The 21,055-nt window shown below is 45.1% G+C and overlaps 1 protein-coding gene across 10 annotated transcripts in view; it reads left to right on the top strand.

Annotated features, from left to right (window-relative positions):
- The window catches only part of SPECC1 (sperm antigen with calponin homology and coiled-coil domains 1), a 286,113-nt gene that overhangs the window by 226,327 nt on the left and 38,731 nt on the right, over nt 1-21,055 (top strand). Inside the window, exon 13 of one of the 10 annotated variants that reach the window (XM_045045091.1) lies at nt 80-2,779. The exons of the other annotated variants lie outside the window; for them this stretch is intronic. Within the exon in view, the coding sequence (XP_044901026.1) occupies nt 80-223 (144 nt within the window). The 3' untranslated portion in view covers nt 224-2,779. Of the gene's footprint in view, nt 1-79; nt 2,780-21,055 lie in introns of those variants that run through there. 10 annotated transcript variants of the gene reach the window in all.

The following is a 21,055-nucleotide window of genomic DNA, read 5'->3' as shown; positions in this document are numbered from 1 at the left end:
TTGCTGTGGTGCCCAAAGAGGTGAGTGGGACTGAGAGCCAGTCTGTGCTCTACCCAACGAACCATGTACCTCAACCCAGGTGTGCATCTCCTGTGGGAAGGGGCACCTTTCTCTCTGCTCAGAGGACATACAAACCCTGCAAGCAGTGCACTCAACAGGCTGCTTCAGTCCAGACAGACCGCGTTTGCTGCACCATCTTCCCGAAGGAGGCACCTTTTCCTGATTGATACAAACGCCCCACTTAGAATGCCTTCAGCATTTCTCTGTTACTTGGAGAGTTGTTTGCATGTAGTTTCAAGTTGCAAACTTCAAGTTTCAAGCTTATCAGGACGGTATTTGTTTTCTGGGAAGGTTACACAAGGAAGTGACACCCGATCTAAAAGTGTAAGCTTTGTTAATTGTGAAATACCGTATATAAAGATAAAAATACCTCGAGTATAAGTGATAGTTTCATGGATGATTATGAGGTGAAAACCCACGCAGTCACCACTCACATCCAGAAATGGAGCATCGCCGGTTCCCCAAAATTCTTATGACTTTCTAATCGTAGCCCCTCACCACTCCCAAAGATAACTCTTGTCCTCAGTTTTATTCCTCATAGCTTTCAACAAAAAGCAGGCATCCCTAAATGCTAGAGTAGTTTTGCCTGCACTTGAACTGTACATAAACGCAGTCAAAAACTACGATACCTGCATCTGGCTTTTCTCATACAGTATTAAGTTACTAAGGCTTACCCCAGCTGTAGTTCGCCATTCTCTTTAACCTTTGGAACCTTTTGTGTGATCGTACCGTTATTTACTTATCCGTTCTATCATTGCCGGACCGATGAGTTATTTCCAGTTCGGGGCTATTGCAATAGTGTGGGTGTGTTCTTGTGTGTGTCTCTCGGAACGCACGTGCACTCGTTCTTTCTGGGCCTACGCCCAGAAATGGGATTATTGGGCCATCGGGGATGCATATATCCAAGCACAGTTGAGAGTGCCAAACAGATTTCTAAAGCAGTTGTGCTGTTTACCTCCCGCCAGCAAATGATGAGAGACCCGTTTTTCTGTGTTGTCCCAGTCTTCGGATCAGTGTGTACTAGTGTCTGATTGCGGTTGGGATTTGCACTTCCCTGCTGGCCAGTGAGGCTGAGAACTTTTCCGTATGCTGACTGGACATTTGGGTAGTCCATTTGGGGATGTGCCCTTCGGGTGTCTCGCCCATTTTTAAATCAGACGGTCTTTCTTTCCCTTGTTACTTTCAGGAGCTCTTTATATGTTCTGGATACCCGTCCTTTGTCAGATAGATGTATTGCAAATATCTCCTCCCGGGTGGCTTGAATTTTCACCTTTTTGTTGAACAAAGTTTTTAATTTTAGTTAAGTCTAGTGTGTCAAGTCTTTTCCCAGTGGTCAGTGCTTTTTGCATATTGTTGCAGAAATCTTTTTTCCAAGGACATGAAAATATTCTCCAGTGTTTTCTTGTACATATCGGATTGTGTTACCTTTCCCATTAAATAGCCATCCTCTTTAAAATTGTCATCTCCAGGGTGCCTGGGTGCCTCAGTCGGTAGAGCTTGTGACTCTTGATCATGGGATCATGAGTTTGAGCCCCACGTTGGGTGCAGAGATGACGTAAATAATTTTTTAAAATAAAAATAAAATAGCCTTCTCCTGCCTTCTCCCCACTCAGGCCCCACCTTCGTATACCTTTACCTCACTTTGCTAAAAATTTTGAAGATGCTAGCACCACAACACTCCCTCCCCCATCTTAAGCTTTGAGGGTAGCGGGGGTAAATAAAGAAAGAAACAAGCAAGAAAACAAGGCCTTGGCCAAGAGCCAGCCCAGATGGTTAAGCAGCAGCAGGGTTGGGATTGTCTTTCTAATAGCAACAACCACGGGTCTTCAAATCAGACTCCACCCAAGGATGTAAGCGTTTTGTGTCTTTGACGTTACCTTTTTTTCCCCCATTTTCCGCCAAAAAAGCAAGAGCAAAAGATTAGTCCAATTAATGACCAGTAATGGAGACTCCCAGGGGAAAAGCTGGCTTCCCATGCATCGTTTCGTCTTTTAGCTGCTCTCTGCACACTCTGCGTCAGCCCCTTCCAGGGCTTGAAACCACCCCATAAAGGAAAGCCACCCCAATGACAGCACCCCTCGGCATGTCAGCCATACTGCCGGGGAAATGGAAGAGCATGAGGAGTAGGGGAGAGAAAGTGATCCCGGGAGGCTTTAGGGTAGGGGGGAGTAGGAATGGTAACAGAAGACCGAAGCTGACAAAAGCCAGGAACAGAGTCCTGGCCGTGGCCGAGCCGCACGCGGCCACTGACGCTTGATGGCACTGTCATGTCCCCACCTCACAGAAATGGATGGAGGGAAGTGCTAGATGGATACAAAAAGACAATTCAGATTTCCAGAAGGAATTGGTCCTTGGGCACCTAATGCCATTATAATTAGGTTGCAGGGAGGGATTATACAATAAGACCTTTCCCATCATAAGAATGAGAATAGTATTTCCTGCTGTGGTGATTTTTTGTTTTGTCTTGTGTACATCTTGAACTAGTTTTCAAAGCATTTTACGCTTGATGAAGCCCAAAGGTCATTCTGCCTGAAGAGTAATTTTCATTCATCGTTAAATCTCCGTAAGTTTAGAGGGAAACATAAATCATATGTGTCTGATTTATTTACTCCTCACAAAATATCCTTTGTCTAGACCTGTTTGTCTGAGACGCCTCTTAAGCCTTCTAAAGCTTGTCTTCTCCGACTCAGGAAGCCAAAAATAAACTGTAGAAAATTCAGATGGCTCAGTTTAAAAAAAACAAAAACGAAAAAAACAGTAGCCATGTGCATTTCAGCTTAAAAGAACTTCCTGTTTAGCCCACTGAAGTATAGCACGGATAGATTATGTCCAAACTCTGCATATATTAATTCGGTGAATCTTCATTGAGGGGCCCTGTTTGGGGCCCCGTAATATTTTAGGTGCTGGGAAATCAGCAGGGAATGAAACAGAATCTCTGCCCTCATGGAGCTTCCACCCACATGAGGAGTGACAATTAAAATTTAAGAAGTATAATACCTGAGGGGCACCTGGGTGGCTCCGTCGGTTGGGCGTCTGACTTCGGCTCAGGTCATGATCTCGCAGTCAGTGAGTTCAAGCTCCGCATCGGGGTCTGTGCTCACAGCTCAGAGCCTGTAGCCTGCGTCAGATTCTGTGTCTCCCTCTCTTCTCTGCCTCTCCCCCACTTGTGCTCTGCTTCTCTTTCTCTCTCTCTCTCTCTCTCTCCCTCTCTCTCAAAACTGAATAAATGTTAAAAAAAAAAAAAACCTTAAAAAAAAGTACAGTACCTGCTATATTGGAAGGTGTTATGTACTGTGGAGAAAATTCAGGGCAGGGGAATTGGGATCACTGGGTGTGTGGACACCAGTGACATATGAAGGTCGAGGAGGTGACGTTTGAGCAGTGGCTCACCTCGCCTGAGGAAGGCAAGGACTTGCGTGTTTTCATCAGGGTTTGTCTCATCCCAGGTAGTAGGCTTGGAAGGTCAGAATGAGGACATCATCGCTGTAACGACTGTGTCCATTGGAACTTAAGTAACATGGCGTGACAGCAGTGAAAAGTTAGAACAGCAGCTCAGACCTGCGGCCGAGCCCTCAGGTTCAGCTTTCGGATGTCTTGAGTAGCCCCAGGACTGAGGTCAAGTGGAAAAACACAAGCATGCACTCTGTCCAAAGTGAGGCCCACCCCGAGCTTTAAGTGGCTCTCAGCAAAGAGGAGACCTTTCTAGATGATCTATTCAACCCAGATTTCCTTGGAATTGTTTGTTTAAAGTCAGGCTTCCAGGAAGCCCCTGCAAATCGCTCTCCAACCCCAGCCAAGGATAGACCTGACACATAGAACCCTACGTCTCTTTTTTAAAATCTGCTTTCAATTCTCTCATTTGGGTTATGACAGGGAAATTTTCATCTCTCATGTAATTACCAGAAGGGATTCCGAAGGGGCCAGAACGCAAGATGGTGGGTGTGATAGGCAGAATTCTAAGAATGACCCCCAGGGATCCTCACCCTTAAATAATCTCCTGTGTACATAGGGCAAAAGGGGGGTTATCTGGGTAGACCTAACACATGAACCCTTTAAAATCCAGGCGTTTCTTCTGAAGCATCACAAGGACTCAGTGCACCATCAGTGGGTCTGAAGTGGAAGGGGGCACATCGGAGCTGAGAGAGGTCCCTGACTGATGGCAGTATGGAGACCGGGACTTTCTAGCACTAAAGCATTGGAGCGCTGAGGTCCTACCGATACCCAGAAAACACCATGGGGGCCACCTTGCAGTTGTGAAATCAACCAGTTTGTGCTGGAGTGTCCTTTGTCATTTCTCTCCCTGTCCTGAAGCCCTCAGACCTCAGCTCGGCTAAGGATGGTCACTGCCATCCTTTAGTTGAGGGACCTGGCCACTCTGAAAAATGTATGGAATTCAGCCATAAATCTGCAAAGTCCTCGATCCTCCCAAGAAGAGTGACTAGGCACAGCTACCCCATACCTCTGAAGGTGGCACCGTGGGTGTGTTCCCAGAGCCCTGCTATACCCGGCCAGTGTGGCCAACACTGGTGATTTATGTGGCTGAAGGCACAGGTAGGGGATTACCCATAGCTTCCCTACCTCTCAAAAGCTAGGGGCGCCTGGGTGGCTCAGTCAGTTAAGTTTCTGACTTCAGCTCAGGTCATGATCTCACAGTTCCTGGGTTCAAGCCCCGCGTCAGGCTCTGTGCTGACAGCTCGGAGCCTGGAGCCTGCTTTGGATTCTTTGTCTCCCTCTCTCTCGGCCCCTCCCCTGCTTGTGTTCTGTCTGTCTCTCTTTTTCTCTCTCTCAAAAATAAATAAGCATTAAAAGAAAAAAAGCTAGAATCCATAACTTGTAGCATGTTTTAACAGGCTGTTTTAAGGTTTTAAAGGCCTCAGATTCCGAGTGTCAAATTAAAACATTAGAGTACTGTTACAGTAGCAAGAAATATGTAAAATGGTATTCAAGTTCACTCCTACGGGAAATATAATTTGAAAATAGTTTGGCTGGAAACGGCCAATTATTTTTTATTGCTTTGAAAGTCTTCGGTGTCGTTTTTTTTTTGCTGTGTGACAAATTACCACAGACTCAGGGACTTAAAACACCTGCCTAGGAGCTCACAGTTCATAAAAGTCAGAAGCCCAGTCCCACGTCACTTGAAATCTAGGTGTCAGTTGAGCGATGTTCTCCTTGGAGGCTCTAGGGAAGAATCCGCCCCTCGTGTCTTTCGGGTTGGTGACGGTACCCTGTGTTTGTAAGATTGAGGGCCCCATTTCCTTGCTGGCTCTCGGCCCAGGGTCACACCAGCAAGTGGAAGCCGCCCAGATTCTTTCCACATTGCCGCCTCCATCCTCGGGCCCCAGTGGCCATCCCGTCCCACTCCTGTTCCCACTTTGTATCTCTGACTTCTGTCTCCAGCGGGGAAAATTCTACTGTAAATAAACCTCAGGTGGGGCGCCCGGGGGGCTTAGTTGGCTGAACATCCGACATCGGCTCAGGTCATGATCTCACAGTTCGTGAGTCCGAGCCCCGCGTCGGGCTTGCTGCTGCCAGGGCAGAGCCCGCTTCAGATCTTCTGTTCCCCTCTCTCTCTGTCCCTCCTCCGCTCGTACTCTCACTCTCAAAAATAAATGAAACATTAAGAAAAATGTTTTAGTAAAACCTCAGGTGATGAGGTTAGGCCCACTCAGAGAATCTCCCTGTTTTAGGGCCAGTTCGATAGCAAGCTTAATTACATCTGTCAAATCCTTTTGCTCCATGACATAGCGTGATCACAGGAGAAACTCTGGGGAGTAGAGATCATAAGGGTGTCTTAGAATTTTGCTGCCCAGTCCTGGTTTCAATGCTGACTGCACATTAAATCACGGAGGAGCTTTTATGAAATATCTGTGCCGGGGCCTGACCCTAGATCTCCGGAATGGCAGTCTCACGAGCAGGGGCCCGGGCCTCGGGTGGTTCTGAGGCACAGGCTGCCTTGAGAGCCTTGGATCGAAAAGTCACATCTCTGCCTATGAAAAAACCCTTTACGGTTCTGGATCTCAACTTGCCAAAAGCCTGTGTGTTGTAAAAAAAATTGGAAACACGGGGGCGCCTGGGTGACTCGGTCTGGTAAGCATTCACTCTTGATTTCAGCTCACGTCATGTTCTTGTGGTTTGTGGGATCGAGCCCCACGTTGGGCTCTGTGCTAATTAATAGTGCAGAGACTGCTTGGGATTCTCTTTCTCCCACCCCGGCCCTCTCCCGCTCACACTTTGCGTGTGTGCACTGTCTCTCTCTCTCTCAAAATAAATAAATAGACATTAAAAAAAAAAAAAAACAGGAACACGGTGGATGTGAACAACAAGAACATAACGCCAATGGCTTGAAGAAGAAAAGATGTCACTGGTTTACCATCTAGGAGCAGTAAGTAATCTGACCCTAAGGAAGAAACTCTGGAATTCTCTGTTACCCCCTGACTCCAGCCACTCTGCTCTCAGTTTTCTGTTTCTGTGAATTACTGCAGATTTAGCTATTAGCTCACCACGTTGTGGGTCCGAAGTCCTGGTGAGCCCAGCTGGGTTCGCTGCTTTGGACATCACAGTGGCAGCTGGGCTCCTCCTTGGAGGCCCTGGGACAGAACCGGCCTTCCCAAGCCGACTGAGTTGACCTAGGGTGTTGGCAGAACGCATCCTTTTAAATTTGCCCTGTGACCTTGGCTGAATCACCAGTGTTGGCCACACTGGCCAGGGCATGGCAGGGCCCTGCGAACACAGCCAGGGCGCCACTTGCAGAGATGGGGGTGGCTGTGCCTAGTCACGCTTCTTGGGAGGGACGAGGACTTTGCAGAGATTTACGGCTGAATTCCACACGCGTATCAAGAGTGCGTCACAGGCCAGGTCCCTCAGTGAAGGGATGGTAGTGACCATCCTTAGCCGAGCTGAGGTCTTAGGGCTTCAGGACAGAGAGAGAAATGACAAAGGACACTCCAGCACCCAGCTGGTTGACTTCAGGGCGTCCCCCCTCAAGGTGTTCTCTGGGTATTGGTAGGGCCTCAGCGCTCCAACCGCCTTAGTGCTAGAAAGTCCCAGCTGGCCCACAGATACCATGGACAACAAGCTTTCATAGTTAGGTTTGGACTTGCTAGGGGCCCTGCTGTTTCAAACCCTACAAGGATAGACCTAATGATTCCAGAGCTTTCTGACAAACCAGATGAATCTACCCCACAAATAGGTAAAGAGGGAGAGAGAGAGAGAGTGAGAGAGAGAACAGTGGGTTATTTATCTCAAGTCTCTTGAATTCATTTACTGCTTCAGTGAACATCCATTTTCTGATAACATATTCTATAGGTTGGTAAGTAAATGCTATTTCCTGTAAACTCTTTCATAAGCTTTGTTGCCAGAGTATGCTTCATAGTTAAAGGCTTGATTCCGCAGAGATTAACCAGAAACTTTTGATGAATAGTTGAATAACCCCGGGAGCTCCACACTCCTCAGGAAACTGAAGAAAATAACTTTTCTGACAGTAACAGAAACTCCATGGGTTTAAACTCAGATAAGACCTTTGCCCTTTCCAGACTAGTGTTTTTCTTCACAATGCGTCTGTAGTCACTGGTGTATAAATATCCTTGGACCACCTCTTCCTTATCTTACTAAGACCATTTAAGTAACATAATTGAATAAGAAAATTAAGTTGTCAACAAGACTGTTTTTTCCCCGGGGCGCCTGGTGGCTCAGTCGGTTAAGTGCTCGACTTTTGATTTCGGCTCAGGTCATGATCTCACAGTTCATGAGTTCAAGCCCCACCATGGCCTCCGTGCTGACAGTGCTGAGCCTGCTTGAGATGCTCTCTCTCTCAAAATAAATAAACTTTATTAAAAAAAAAAAAAAAAAGGAAGAGTGTTTTTTCCCCAAATCATCCCATTACATAGCATTGTGATTCACATTTTATCTTTTAATTCTAACCAAGAATGAGCGAAGTTTGAGGGGCTTCTCATGTCACTTCACGAGCACTGAGGCCAGAGGGGTGAGACACAGAGCACCACCTGGGACCTGGTTGTGGCTGCAGGGGCAGGGGTAGTTAAGCCCTGGATACCGCTGTCACCTCAGGAGTCGTGTGGCATCGGGCTGAGGCCAGCAGCTCAGGGGGAGGGAGGGGGCTCCCAGCAGTTTTGATTTGAGGCAGTTTCTAGGAGAACATTGTGGGGACACTTCCAGCTAGGACCTGAGACAGTCAGGTCAGTATCGATCAAGGGATGATCAGACTAGTTTTAGTCCAAGGTTGGGAGGTGTGGGGGTCACCAAACTCATTGATTCCTGTGTGCATATTCTCAGCAACTATATACCAAGCACCTGCTGGCTACTGCGTTCAGCAGCCAGGTCTAGACAGACAGCAAAGCGGGACCGACAGCGAAGAGAAGGGCCAGGGCTGGAGGGCACAAGGGTTGTGTGGAGCGGGACAGTGCGGGGTGACTGGGGGCACTCCAGATTCGGAAGGCCTGTCTGAGGAGGGGAGCGTACCTTCAGGCCAGAATGACAGGAAGAGCCAGCCCTGTGGAGACGACGTAGAAGGAATCCCAGGCAGGGGGAACAGTCAGCACAGGGGTGGGGGCAGAAGGCAGGCCCGTGCGAGGCTGGGTATGGTGGTGGGCAAGGTACAGCGTGGGTCGGGGCCAGACTGGAGAGCGGGTCACGGGTTCATTTCAAACGGAAGTGGGGCTCTGGACAGGAACGGGAGTTTAGACCCAAAAAGAGGGGATGGTAGCTTGGCCTTTGCCGTGCCCCGGGGGACAGTGGTTACGCCTCAAGTCATACACACCTTTGCCCTGGGTGTTCCCTTGCATTCCTCCCTGGTCCCCGAGGGAATTACAGTGATGATCTCGTCTTCCCAGAGTTTTGAATACCTTTTCTGTATCACAGGCTGACAGCCTTCAATGCTGCAGGTCCTTGAGCTCAATATCATGAACTCCCTGTAAGTTAAAAAAAAATAAATAAATGAATGAATAAATAAATAAATAAATAAATAAATAAATCACTAACAGGCATAATAGTTACAAATAGCCAAAAATTATCTTAAAATTTTTTTAATTAAAAAAAAAATTTTTTTTAATTTATTTTTGAGAGACAGAGTGCAAGTGGGGAGGGGTAGAGACAGAGGGAAACACAGAATCTGAAGCAGGCTCCAGGCTCTGAGCTGTCAGCACAGAGCCCGATGTGGGGCTCGAACTCATGAACCACGAGCTCATGACCTGAGCCAAAGTCAGATGCTCAACCAACTGAGCCACCCAGGCACCCCTATCTTAAAAATGTTTTAAACTAAGCGTTGTTCAGTCTGACTTACAATCAAAGAAATACAAATTAAAGGAGATGCCATTTCTTGGCTTATCATATTGGAAGACTTTTTTTAAGTGATAAGCTCTACCACTGGTGGGAGGGTAGGTGAATGGTGCCTTTTGGGAGGGAAATGTAGCAATGTATATCAGGAATCTCAAAATCAGTATGCCCTTTAACACAGAAATTATGTTTCTAGGTATTTCTTGCAAGGAAGTAATTGTGGGTGCCTGTGAAAATATAATTTAAAACAAGTTTATTATAGTTTTATTTATTTAAAATCATTATAAAGGATGCCTGGGTGGCTCAGTTAGTTAAGCGTCCGTCCAACTGTGGATTTCGGCTCCAGTCATGATCTCATGGTTTGTGAATTCGAGCCCCGTGTTGGGCTCTGCACTGACAGTTCAGAGCCTGCTTGGGATTCTTTCTCTCTCCCTCTCTCTCTGTTCCTCCCCTACTTGTGCTCTCTCTCTCTCTTATAATATATAAATAAACTTTAAAAAAAAATCATTTTGAAACAACTGGAGGTGATACAAATTTCTGACGAGATGAATCAATTACATAGATTATAGTATGTGTGTACAATGGAATATTATAAATCCTTTAAAATCATGCTTTGGGCAATATATTTAAAGGCACTGGAAAAAATATGCATGCTACATTAAGTAAAAAATCAGATTCTAAAAGTCTGTCTGGTACCAATGATTCCAATTCTATCAAAAGAAATTTATACAAATGTTATATAAATGTTAACAGTGAGTATCTCTGGCTAAATACTAAAATTTATTCATGCTTTCCTGTAGTGTTTCGTTTTCTACAATGAGCATGTACATTTTTAACAAAAATTTATTTTTAAGATCGTATCTTTTTAAAGAAAGAAGCCAGATGCAAAAAAAAAAAAAAAAAAAAGAACCCTCATATGATTCTGTGTATATGAAATGTCCAGAGTAGGCAAATTCATAGAGTCAGAAAGCAGATTAGTGGTTGCCAGGGTTGCGGGGATGGGAATCGGGAGTGACTAGGCACAGGCTTCCTTTTGGGACTGATGAAAATGTTCCAGAATTAGATAGTAGTGGTTCTTACACAACCTTGTGAATATAGTAAAAGCTACTGAATTGGACATTTTCAAAAAGGTAACTTTATGGTATGCGAATTATATCTCAATAAAGCTATTATTTATTTTTTTTTAAATTTTTTTTTTCAACGTTTATTTATTTTTGGGACAGAGAGAGACAGAGCATGAACGGGGGAGGGGCAGAGAAAGAGGGAGACACAGAATCAGAAACAGGCTCCAGGCTCTGAGCCATCAGCCCAGAGCCTGACGCGGGGCTCGAACTCACGGACCGCAAGATCGTGACCTGGCTGAAGTCGGACGCTTAACCGACTGCGCCACCCAGGCGCCCCTATTTTTTAAGTAGCAATAAGAAAAGCTTAAGTGGGGCATCAGGGAGATGATTGGTAAGGAATAGGTAAGCGTACATAGGAAACTGGAATTTAAATTTTAGATCTGATCAAATATAACTTTAAAAAACCTACCCGTGGCGGGCGCCTGGGTGGCTCGGTCGGTTGAGCATCCGACTTTGGCTCAAGTCGTGAGCTCGCAGTTCATGAGTTCGAGCCCCATGTTGGGCTCTGTGCTGACAGCTCAGAACCTGGAGCCTACTTCGGATTCTGTGTCTCCCTCTGTCTGTGTCTCCCTCCCCTGTTCATGCTGTCTCTCCATCTCTCTCAAAGATAAACATTCAAACAAACAAACAAACAAAAAACTACCGTGGGTGCCTGGGTGACTCAGTTGGTTAAGCATCCGACTTCAGCTCAGGTCATGATCTCATGGCTCATGAGTTTGAGCCCCGCGTGGGGCTCTGTGCTGACAGCTCAGAGCCTGGAACCTGCTTCCAATTCTGTGTCTCCTCTCTCTGCCCCTCCCCTATTCATGCTCTGTCTCTCTCTCCTTCAAAAATAAATAAACATTGAAAAAATATATTTAAAAAAACATATCCAAGTACTACCTTGTATATTAAAAATTAAAATAAAAGAATACAGTAAAACACAGGGATGCAAGGTATTCATACTCTAGTTTTTATATGGGAGGTGGGACTCAGATATTCACTTTATTGTTATGATCCATAAACCTAATATATTCTTTGTATCAAACGTATATAATTTGGGGGTGAAAGTCTGAGGAAAAAGGCCATATGGTTTTATTATATTTATTATATTATATTTATTATGTATATATAATTAAACCAGATCCTTTCTGAGAAACATTTTTAAGTGGAAGAACACCTGAGGAATTACAGCATAAAAAAGTGAGCTGAGCTGAGAGGGGCCTGTAGGGTAGGATTGGTTCCATTCACATCTCTCCCGTGTCATTTCAAAACCATGTGACAGTTAGCAAGTCAATGAAAAAAACAAAACACTGCACATCTTTTTTTTTTTTAAGTTTATTTTATTTTGAGAGAGAGCGAGAGAGAGGGGAAGGGAGAGAGAGAGAGAGAGAGAGAGAGAGAGAGAGAGAGAGAAAATCCCAAGCAGGCTCTGTCTGCACTGTCAGCACAGAGCCTGACGTGGGCTCAAACCCATGAACCATGCTTAGGCTTCTCTCTCTTCTCTCTCTGCCCCCCACCAAACAAATAAATTAATTTTAAAAAAGTAAAGTGAACATTTTGTATCATCAGAGCTTTTGCCATTTGAGGTAGTAATAATGTAGGTCTGATCCTGTAATACCAGATTTAAGCTTCAAACTCAGATTGGTGTGATGTCAACAATGACCGAGGGGCCAAATCTAGCCCACCACATGTTTGTTTGTTTGTTTTTTAACATTTATTTATTTTTGAGACGGAGAGAGACAGAGCATGAACGGGGGAGGGTCAGAGAGAGAGGGAGACACAGAATCCGAAACAGGCTCCAGGCTCTGAGCCATCAGCCCAGAGCCTGACGCAGGGCTCGAACTCACGGACCGCGAGATCGTGACCTGAGCCGAAGTCGGACACTTAACTGACTGAGCCACCCAGGCGCCCCACCACCACATGTTTTTATAAGTGAAGTTTTATTGGAACACAGTCACAGCCATTCATTTACATATTGCCCATAACCGCTTTTGTGCTAAACTGCAGAGTTGAGTAGTTACAAGTAGAGCCCTTTTGGCTGTATGACATACTAATCAAAATTATTTACTGTCTGGCCCTTTACAGAAGTTGGCTAACCCCTTCCTTAGCGACAGAGGTACACAAATATCTTCTGTTATTGAACGCGTGTTTGGTTCTTGCATTTCAGACGGCAAGAAGCAAGTGTTAGGTAACGAGAGACTTACTTGAGAACTTCATCTGAATCTGTGCAGTTTCCAAATTTGTATCACGAGAGTTCAGCTAGTGAGGGATATAGCTGTGGGACCGTGAAGGCACAGATATCTTTGAACCTGTTTTTAACCCATGAGCTAGGAGCTATATGTTCTTCTCTGTTGGAGAAAAAAGCAATCTCTGTGTTGTCCAAAACAAATCTCATTTTGCATCTGGAGAGAACACCCACATTGCCGGCAACTTCTGTTTTTCTGTCTCTGAGTTCCCACAGACAAGCGCTAACATATGCTTATCCAATAGCAAGCAGCCTGTGAAATAATCAGGCCATTTGGAGCTCTGTTTGTTGTCTTCTTTTTTGAGATAGGTCTCTTGAGGGCTACATGCGCAATTCAAAGAACGTTACAATGCTTTGATTTATTTATTGTCATCAAAGTGGTTCTTTTCCTGACTTCATTATAAAGATAGATTCTCCATGGAAGACGAATGTCATTATTGGCCTCTACTCTTTTGACGGCCTTTTTTCACCCAGTGTCTCTGCTTATGCAGCTGTTTATGAGACATGGTGATTTGTGAGGACCTTTTAAAGGGCATCAGGCATTGTCTTACAACCTGAGGCAACAATAGAATCTGTGTGAATAATGAAGATGAAAGGCTTTATTTCCCAGGTTGTGGTGGACATACATTCAACTCCCAGCAATCCATATTTCCCGGGGTTTTATCTCATGAGCCAGCATGGCTAGAAGCTCCCCTTTCTACTCTCATTTGTGTGTGCGTGCCCAGATATAGGAAATCTTAAGTAATAAAAACTGTTTTCTGAACAAAACCCTAAAGGGTGTAGTACAGATACCGTGAGATTGTTTGCACAGCAGATGGGGAGGGACTTGTTCCACCTTCATTGACAGGGATAACAGAGAAGCAGCCGTGATCACTGCTGACTGGTCCAAGGGAGGGCACCCAACCTGACCTAGGCCAGTCAGCCTTTCCCCAGGAGTTTGGAATAGAACTAAGAGGAAGATTACTCTACGAACTCCATGCTGTCGGCCGCCATGTTTTTACCTCTGTGCAGAGAAGAGCCAACGTAACAGGCCTGCCATGGCTGTGCCTGCAAAGGCTGCTTACGAGGTTGGTCCTTAATTTGCGTCTGGTAACTTGGATTTTGGGAGACTTCTCACCGTTCCCAGAGCTGATAAGAGAGGCTCAGAAACCACTGTGGTTTCTGCCCAGCACCTGCCTTCCTGCGGGGAGTCTGGAGTTGTTGTTGTGTGCTAGGCAGAGGGCGCCCATGTGACCAGCCCCCAGTGAAAACCCTGAGTCTCCAGTGAGCCTCCTTGGTGGACAGCACCTCCTGTGTGTTGTCACAAGTCATTGCTGGGGGAGTTAAGCACGTCCTGTGACTCCACCGGAAGAGGACTCTTGAAAGCTTGCACCTCGTTTCCTCCAGACTTCGCCTCACGTGGCTTTTAGCTTTGCTGATTTCGCTTTGTATCCTTCCGTGGCAATAAACCCATGCATCGTAGTAAATCTGTGAATGGCCTGGGAATGTGGCTACATCCTGATTGCTCTGAGTCCCCCTGCCAGTCACTGAACGTGACCTGGAGGTGGTCTTGGAGACCCAGCCCACAGCCACACTGACCAGGAAAGAAGTGGAGGAAGCCTCTGTAGAGACGGAGAATTTAATAAATGCATGGGGAGAATGCCAGGTAGTAGAACAGAGATGTGGCACCTTCCAGGCTCCTGATTCCAGGTGCCTGTCAAGGCTCAGTGGCATCCTTTCAGATATCCTTAGTTTCTGTGAAACATTAAAATCCTTAGAACAGATTTCTGCTTTTCTTAAATTAGTTCCGGTTGGACTTTGTTGCTTAAGGATCAAAAGGATTATACCTGATCATACAAAGGATCGTACAAAAGAATCATAACTGATCTCTTTTACTTGGGTATTTTCTGAATATTTGCACTAAGCATTTATTCCTTTTATTATTAGAAATAAATGGTGTTATTTGGTTTATTCCTTACATGTATCTTTTCAGTTAAAAAATATGAATGCTAATTCTTGGGGGGGGCAATTAAATGCTATATTGTATATAAATAGTGACATAATTCCTACCCTGTTGGTCAACTCTGCTCTCTTAAAAGTACCATTTTTTTTAATTTTTTTAACGTTTTATTTATTTTTGAGACAGAGAGAGACAGAGCATGAATGGGGGAGGGGCAGAGAGAGGGGGAGACACAGAATCGGAAGCAGGCTCCAGGCTCTGAGCCATCAGCCCAGAGCCCGACGCGGGGCTCGAACTCACAGACCGCAAGATCGTGACCTGAGCTGAAGTCGGACGCTCAACCGACTGAGCCACCCAGGCGCCCCAGAAAGTATCATTTTTAATAACAGGTTGATATTTTTCTTTAAATCAAGGTTTCTCAGCCTTGGTACTTTTGATATTTTAGGCCAGATAATTCTTTGTTGTGGGGGCTGTCCTGTGCATTGTAGGATTTTAGCTGTATCCTTGGTCTCTACCCACTAGATGCCATTGTACTCTCCCGGCTGAGACAATCAAAAATGTCACCAGATATTGACAAATGTCCCCCACCAGGGGAGGGAGGGGAAAGATCATCTCTGGTTGAGAACCACTGCCTTGAATATACAAATACATGTATTGAAATTTTATAAAAAATAGAATCATACGATGATATGTGATGAGTGCTTCCAGTTTATATGTTGTGGTCATCCTTCTGTTAGCACATATACAGCTATTTTATTATTTGTAGCACCTGCATGGATTTTCCTTATATGCATAAGCAATACTTTATTTAGTGTCCTGTTGATAGACCTTAAAGTTCCTTGCCACATTCGATCTGAATTTCCATCTGAATCCATTCCAGGTGCTTTATTTGTTTTTCAACTTTTTAATGTTTATTTATTTTTGAGAGAGAGACAGTATGAGCAGGGAAGGAGCAGAGAGAGAAGGAGACACAGAATCCGAAGCAGGCTCCAGGCTCTGAGCTGTCAGTACAGAGCCCAAAGTGGGGCTTCGAACTCCCCAACTGTGAGCTCATGACCTAGGCCGAAGTCAGATGCTTAACCGACTGAGCCACCCAGGTGCCCCACTCCAGCTATTTTAAACAGTAAAATGTATTCGATAAGGGTAGACAGCTCACAGAAGTCTTAGGAGTTTTAAAGAAATGTACACTAGGCTGGAATTCTAGGGATAACTCCTGAAGTCTCCACATCAGATCTGGCCTGCCAAGGAGACTGCATTCATCATCAGGAAGGTGTAGAATCAGGAATCTGTTCCCTGACTTATTCACTCCAGAATCAAGCCACCTCTCTATAGTCTGGAAAAGTGAACTGGGTGCCCCGACCTCGCCTCCTTCCCCATGTGACTCACTTACAGGTCCATTTCGTGCAAGCGCCTGGGATTGTCAGAACCTAAATCACATCCGGAACACTGGCTGCAGGAGTGTCTTGGAAATACACTTTTCAGGGGCACCTGGGTGGCTCAGTCGGTTAAGCGTCCAGCTTCAGCTCAGGTCATGATCTCACAGTTTGTGAGTTCGAGCCCCGCATTGGGCTCTGTGCTGACAGCTCGGAGCCTGGAGCCTGCTTCGGATTCTGCGTCTCCCTCTCTTTCTGCCCCTCCCCACTCATGCTCTGTCTCTCTGTCTGAAAAATAAATAAAACATTAAAAGAAAGAAAGGAAGAAAAAGAGAGAGAAAGGCACTTTTCAGCTTTCTGGCTCCTACACAGGGTTTAGAAGATTGTCGATCAAAGCAGCCCATAATGTCTGTCCTGTCACCCATCCTTAGAAATAGTACCACGAGGACATCAGTGAAAACGGGGAGGTAAGGAAATCCAAGACTCCCTCCCTCTTCAAATGCAATAAATCAGGTGGCAAAAAAAACCATCAGAACCAGCCTTTTCATAACCCTGGGATTAGTCAAAAACTTGTGACGGCCAAGGGATCGCCTAATGAAAGGGGGGGAAAAAAACTACAGAGACTCTGTAAGAGAGCTCCGTGCCCTTTTAACTTCCTGTTCCCACCCTCTGCCTCGCGGCTCCGCAGTAGCCTTGCAGATGGTGGCCAGCGTCTTCCCGTCTTCCGGGAACTGCCGGTGGTGTGTTTGGCCCTGTCTGATGGTTCCCTAAAGGATCAGCTCCAGGGTTTGCCTTTGTTTTGCCTGCACAGGAGCTTCCCCTGGGCAGAGGTGGCTTCCCAGGCAGCATTTTCCAAGAGCATTTAAAAGATCAGGGAGGGATTAGCTGCTGCCTCCTGAGTAACCAACCGGGAGCGGTTGGGACCAGTGAAGACAGACGGAAAAGCCTGAGAAGAGAGTAGGGGAAGGGAGGTACGTGGGGGGAAGAGGGCAGTGAAAAGCACTCACGCGTTCCCCAGAATCTAGAAGGACCCAGAAAAGACCCGACGAGTCCCAAAGCTCCGACCCCAGGCTCCGCGCAAACAGGAAGGGAAGGCAAAGGCAGAGTTGTGAGCCTCTGAAAGAGTGTCCGTCACTGAGCCAGGCTGCGAAGGCTGCGAGAGGTTTTCTCTCAGGCCGGGAATGAAATCTGTCGCATCGTTAGCCAGTCACTAAACTAGCAAAGCAGAGACTTCGGTGGCCTCCCTTGACAAAGAACCCAGACTTTACAAAATTAGTTCAGAAGAGTCACCAAACAAAAACACCGGCGCAGACTAACAGTAAACCCTGTGGAGGGAAGAGAGACTGGCTTCTAGAGTCGTCACATTAGAATACCCAAAATGCCAGTTTTCAACAAAGAAGTTACAGGTATGCCGAGAAACAAAGTTTTGGCCCACTCATAAGGGAAAAAAAAAAGTGGGAACTGTCCCTGAGGAGGCCCAGACACTGGACCTCCCGGATGAAGACTTGAAACGAACGGTCTTAAATGTGCTCAGAATGCTCACGGGGGACCACGGTCAAGAACCACAGGAAATCAGAAACAGGATCTATGAACAAAGTGATCCATGAACTCCAGAAGCTTGTAGAACTTCTGGTTGTCCTCAGCTTTCAAACATTTCGGGGTGATACGCCTCGGTGTGGGTCTTTCTTTTTTTCCACCATGCTGAGTACTCCTTGTACCCTTTCAATAAGATAATTCATGTTCTTATTTTCCTGAATTATTTTTGGTGGTGATTTTCTTCCTCTTCTGCTTTCTTCTCCTGGTATTCCTCCTGGCCTGGTCTCCTAGTTATCATATCTCTTTTCACCTTTCTTCCATCTCTTTGTTTCACAGGTTACTGAGGGACTTCTTAATATAATGTTCTAAAATCAAATGTTTCATTTGTGCATCATATTTTTTTTTGCATCATTTCAACTTTTAAAACCTTTAACTGTTGGGGTGCCTGGGTGGCGCAGTCGGTTGAGCGTCCGACTTCAGCCAGGTCACGATCTCGCGGTCCGTGAGTTCGAGCCCCGCATCAGGCTCTGGGCTGACGGCTCAGAGCCTGGAGCCTGCTTCCGATTCTGTGTCTCCCTCTCTCTCTGCCCCTCCCCTGTTCATGCTCTGTCTCTCTCTGTCCCAAAAATAAATAAATAAATAAATAAAACGTTGGAAAAAAAAGAAAAAAAAAAACCTTTAACTGTTAAAATACACATAAGATTTACCATCTTAACCATTTTTTAGAAAATGTTTATTCATTTTTGAGAGAGAGAGAGGGAGGGGCATAGAGAGAGGGGGATCGAGGATCCAAACCGGGCTCTACACTGACAGAGGTGAACCCCGGGCTCAAACTCACGAACCCCGAGATCATGATCTGAGCTGAAGTCAGATGCTTAACTGACTGAGCCACCCAGGTGCCCCTCAGAGCTCTTTATACATTAAAATATTAACCTTTATCTGTCACAGGGAACTCCAGATCGTTTTTAAACATTTAAATCTTTTTTCTTTTGAAGCTTGTTTGTTTTACTAGGTCGCACTGTAACTTTTTTTCTAAGTGGATGGCCATTTGGCTTAGCATCTTTTTTATTTTTTTATTTAAATTCAAGTTAGTTAACATACCGTGTAGTCTTGCCTTCAGGAATAGATCCCTGTGATTCATGTCTTACATATGACACCCCGTGCTCATCCCAAAAAGTGCCCTCCTTAATGCCCTCACCCATTTAACCCCTCCCCCCACCCACATCCCCTCCAGCAGCCCTCAGTTTGTTCTCTGTATTTAAGTGTCTCTTATAGTTTGCCTCCCTCTCTGTTTTTATCTTATTTTTCCTTCTCTCCCCTTGTGTTCATCTGTTGAATTTCTCAAATTCCACAAATGAGTGAAATTATATGGTATCTGTCTTTCTCTGACTTATTTGGCTTAGCATAATACCCTCCAGTTCCATCCACATTGTTGCAAATTCTTTTATTTTTTTAAATTTTTTAATGTTTATTTATCGTTGAGAGAGAGAGTGTGCGAGCAGGGGAAGGGCAGAGAAAGAGGGAGACACAGAATCTGAAGCAGGCTCCAGGCTCTGAGCTGTCAGCACAGACCCCGACTCAGGGCTCCAACTCACGAAAGGTGAGATTATGACCTGAGCCGAAGTTGGATGCTTAACCGACTAAGCCACCAAGGCACAGCCCCCTTTTTTTTTTTAATTTTTTAAAATTAAGATGTTGGATATTCTTGTCTTATTTTCCATTCACAGTAGTATTGCACCTTTAAATATATTTTTGCATTGTTACCTAATAAATACTCTCTCAGCTAAAGGAAGCTTAGTTCTCTTGTGAGTTTACTGAGTTTGGTTTTTTTTTTTTTTTTTACTTAGTTTTTTTTAACATTTATTCATTTTTAAGAGTGAGGGACACAGAGCATGAGTGGGGGAGGGGCCGAGAGAATGGGAGAATCAGAAGCAGTCTCCAGGCTCTGAGCTGTCAGCACAGAGCCCGATGGGGGCCGATGGGGACTTGAACTCAGGGATCGTGAGATCATGACCTGAGCTGAAGTTGGATGCCTAACCGACTGAGCCACCCACGTGCCCCAGAGATTTTTTTTTTAATCCAGAAATAGGTAAGAATTGTAACAAATTCCTTTTTGGCATTTGTTGAGCAATACGTAAGGTGTTTTCTCTTTTAATCCACTTATATAATTAACATAAATGTATTATATTATGTAACAGATTTCCTAGTGGCAGAAACATTCCTATATTCCTGGGGCCAAAATTCCAACTTAGTTGTGGAATGTGGTGTATAGTATGGTATATTACTCCTGGGGGAAATTGCTGCTTGATTATGGTCATTCATATTTTTTATACTCTGTTACTGATAAAGGGACTTTTGGCTTGTTGTTGCCTGGCTTAACTATAAATGAAGTTTTATGTTAATCAGATCTGGTTTTTTGTTAAGGTGTCAGTGAGCACTAAAACCCTGTACATGGCCAAAAAATGCAGTGGGTGTTTTTCTGCCTTCTCCAGTAGGGTTGGTGACAATTTTCAGCCAGAAGGAACTGGAATATACTCTGGAGTACAGGACAGATCCACACAAGACTCTGACATTCCTTCTGACAAATGAGAACCCAGGGTGTTCTGAAATTTTGTTGGGTCCCAGTCGGGGAAACCTCTCATTTAGAAGTTGCAAGTCTAGGGGCGCTTGGGTGGCTCAGCCGGTTGAGTGTCCGACTTCAGCTCAGGCCATCATCTCTCGGCTCGTGGGTTTGAGCTCCGCATCATCTGAGAGCCTGGAGCTGGTGGGATTGTGTGTCTCCCTCTCTCTCTTTGCTTCTCCCCCACTTGCATTCTTTCTCACAAACCAAATAAACATTAAAAGAAAATTTTTAAAAAGAAGTTGCAAGTCTCATGTTCCCCAAAAGTGGAGGCCTAGGTTTTTCCTTGGGACTGAATGCTCTTTCCCTTTGGTAGAAGCCCTCCACGAGGACCTTCTCGTCGCACAAATAAATGTAGAGTCTCCCTCCTTGTTCTGAGGGGGACCTTGTAATTGGGCTGGAGCTGTGGGCACTGGAGAGTATCCTTCACTGTCCAGCACTGATTTGTTGAATTCTAAATGAGCTGTGCTCTTACTCCGATACAGTTTTTGTCAAAAATCTTTGACTTCTAAGAGTTCTTACATTAGATACTTGGATACCAGACTAAGGGTTCATCACTCTTGTATCTTTTTTTTTTTTTTTCACTCTTGTATCTTCTTAATCTGTTTATCTTTTATTTCCGTTAAACCTTCTGACCTAAAGGTTTTCAGTTTATGGTAATCATATACACTTCCCGTTTCTGCCCAGCTTTTATTTGCCTGGCGTCTTGTAATTCCTTTGTTGTCGATCTTTCTCAGCCACGTGCTTTAAGTGTATTTCTTAGTGTAGCTTTATACGTAATTTGAAAATTCCTCTAATAGAGACATTTAGCCCATTCTCCTTTTCTTGTGGCTTACTAGCATGTATTTATTCTTATTCTTGTTCCCTTACGTTTTCAGTATACTTTTC

The sequence above is a fragment of the Felis catus genome, chromosome E1 (genome assembly GCF_018350175.1).
Source record: "Felis catus isolate Fca126 chromosome E1, F.catus_Fca126_mat1.0, whole genome shotgun sequence".
Lineage (NCBI taxonomy): Eukaryota > Metazoa > Chordata > Mammalia > Carnivora > Felidae > Felis > Felis catus.
The sequence above is the reverse complement of the archived record's forward strand: the minus strand, read 5'-3'. Positions and strand labels throughout refer to the sequence as shown.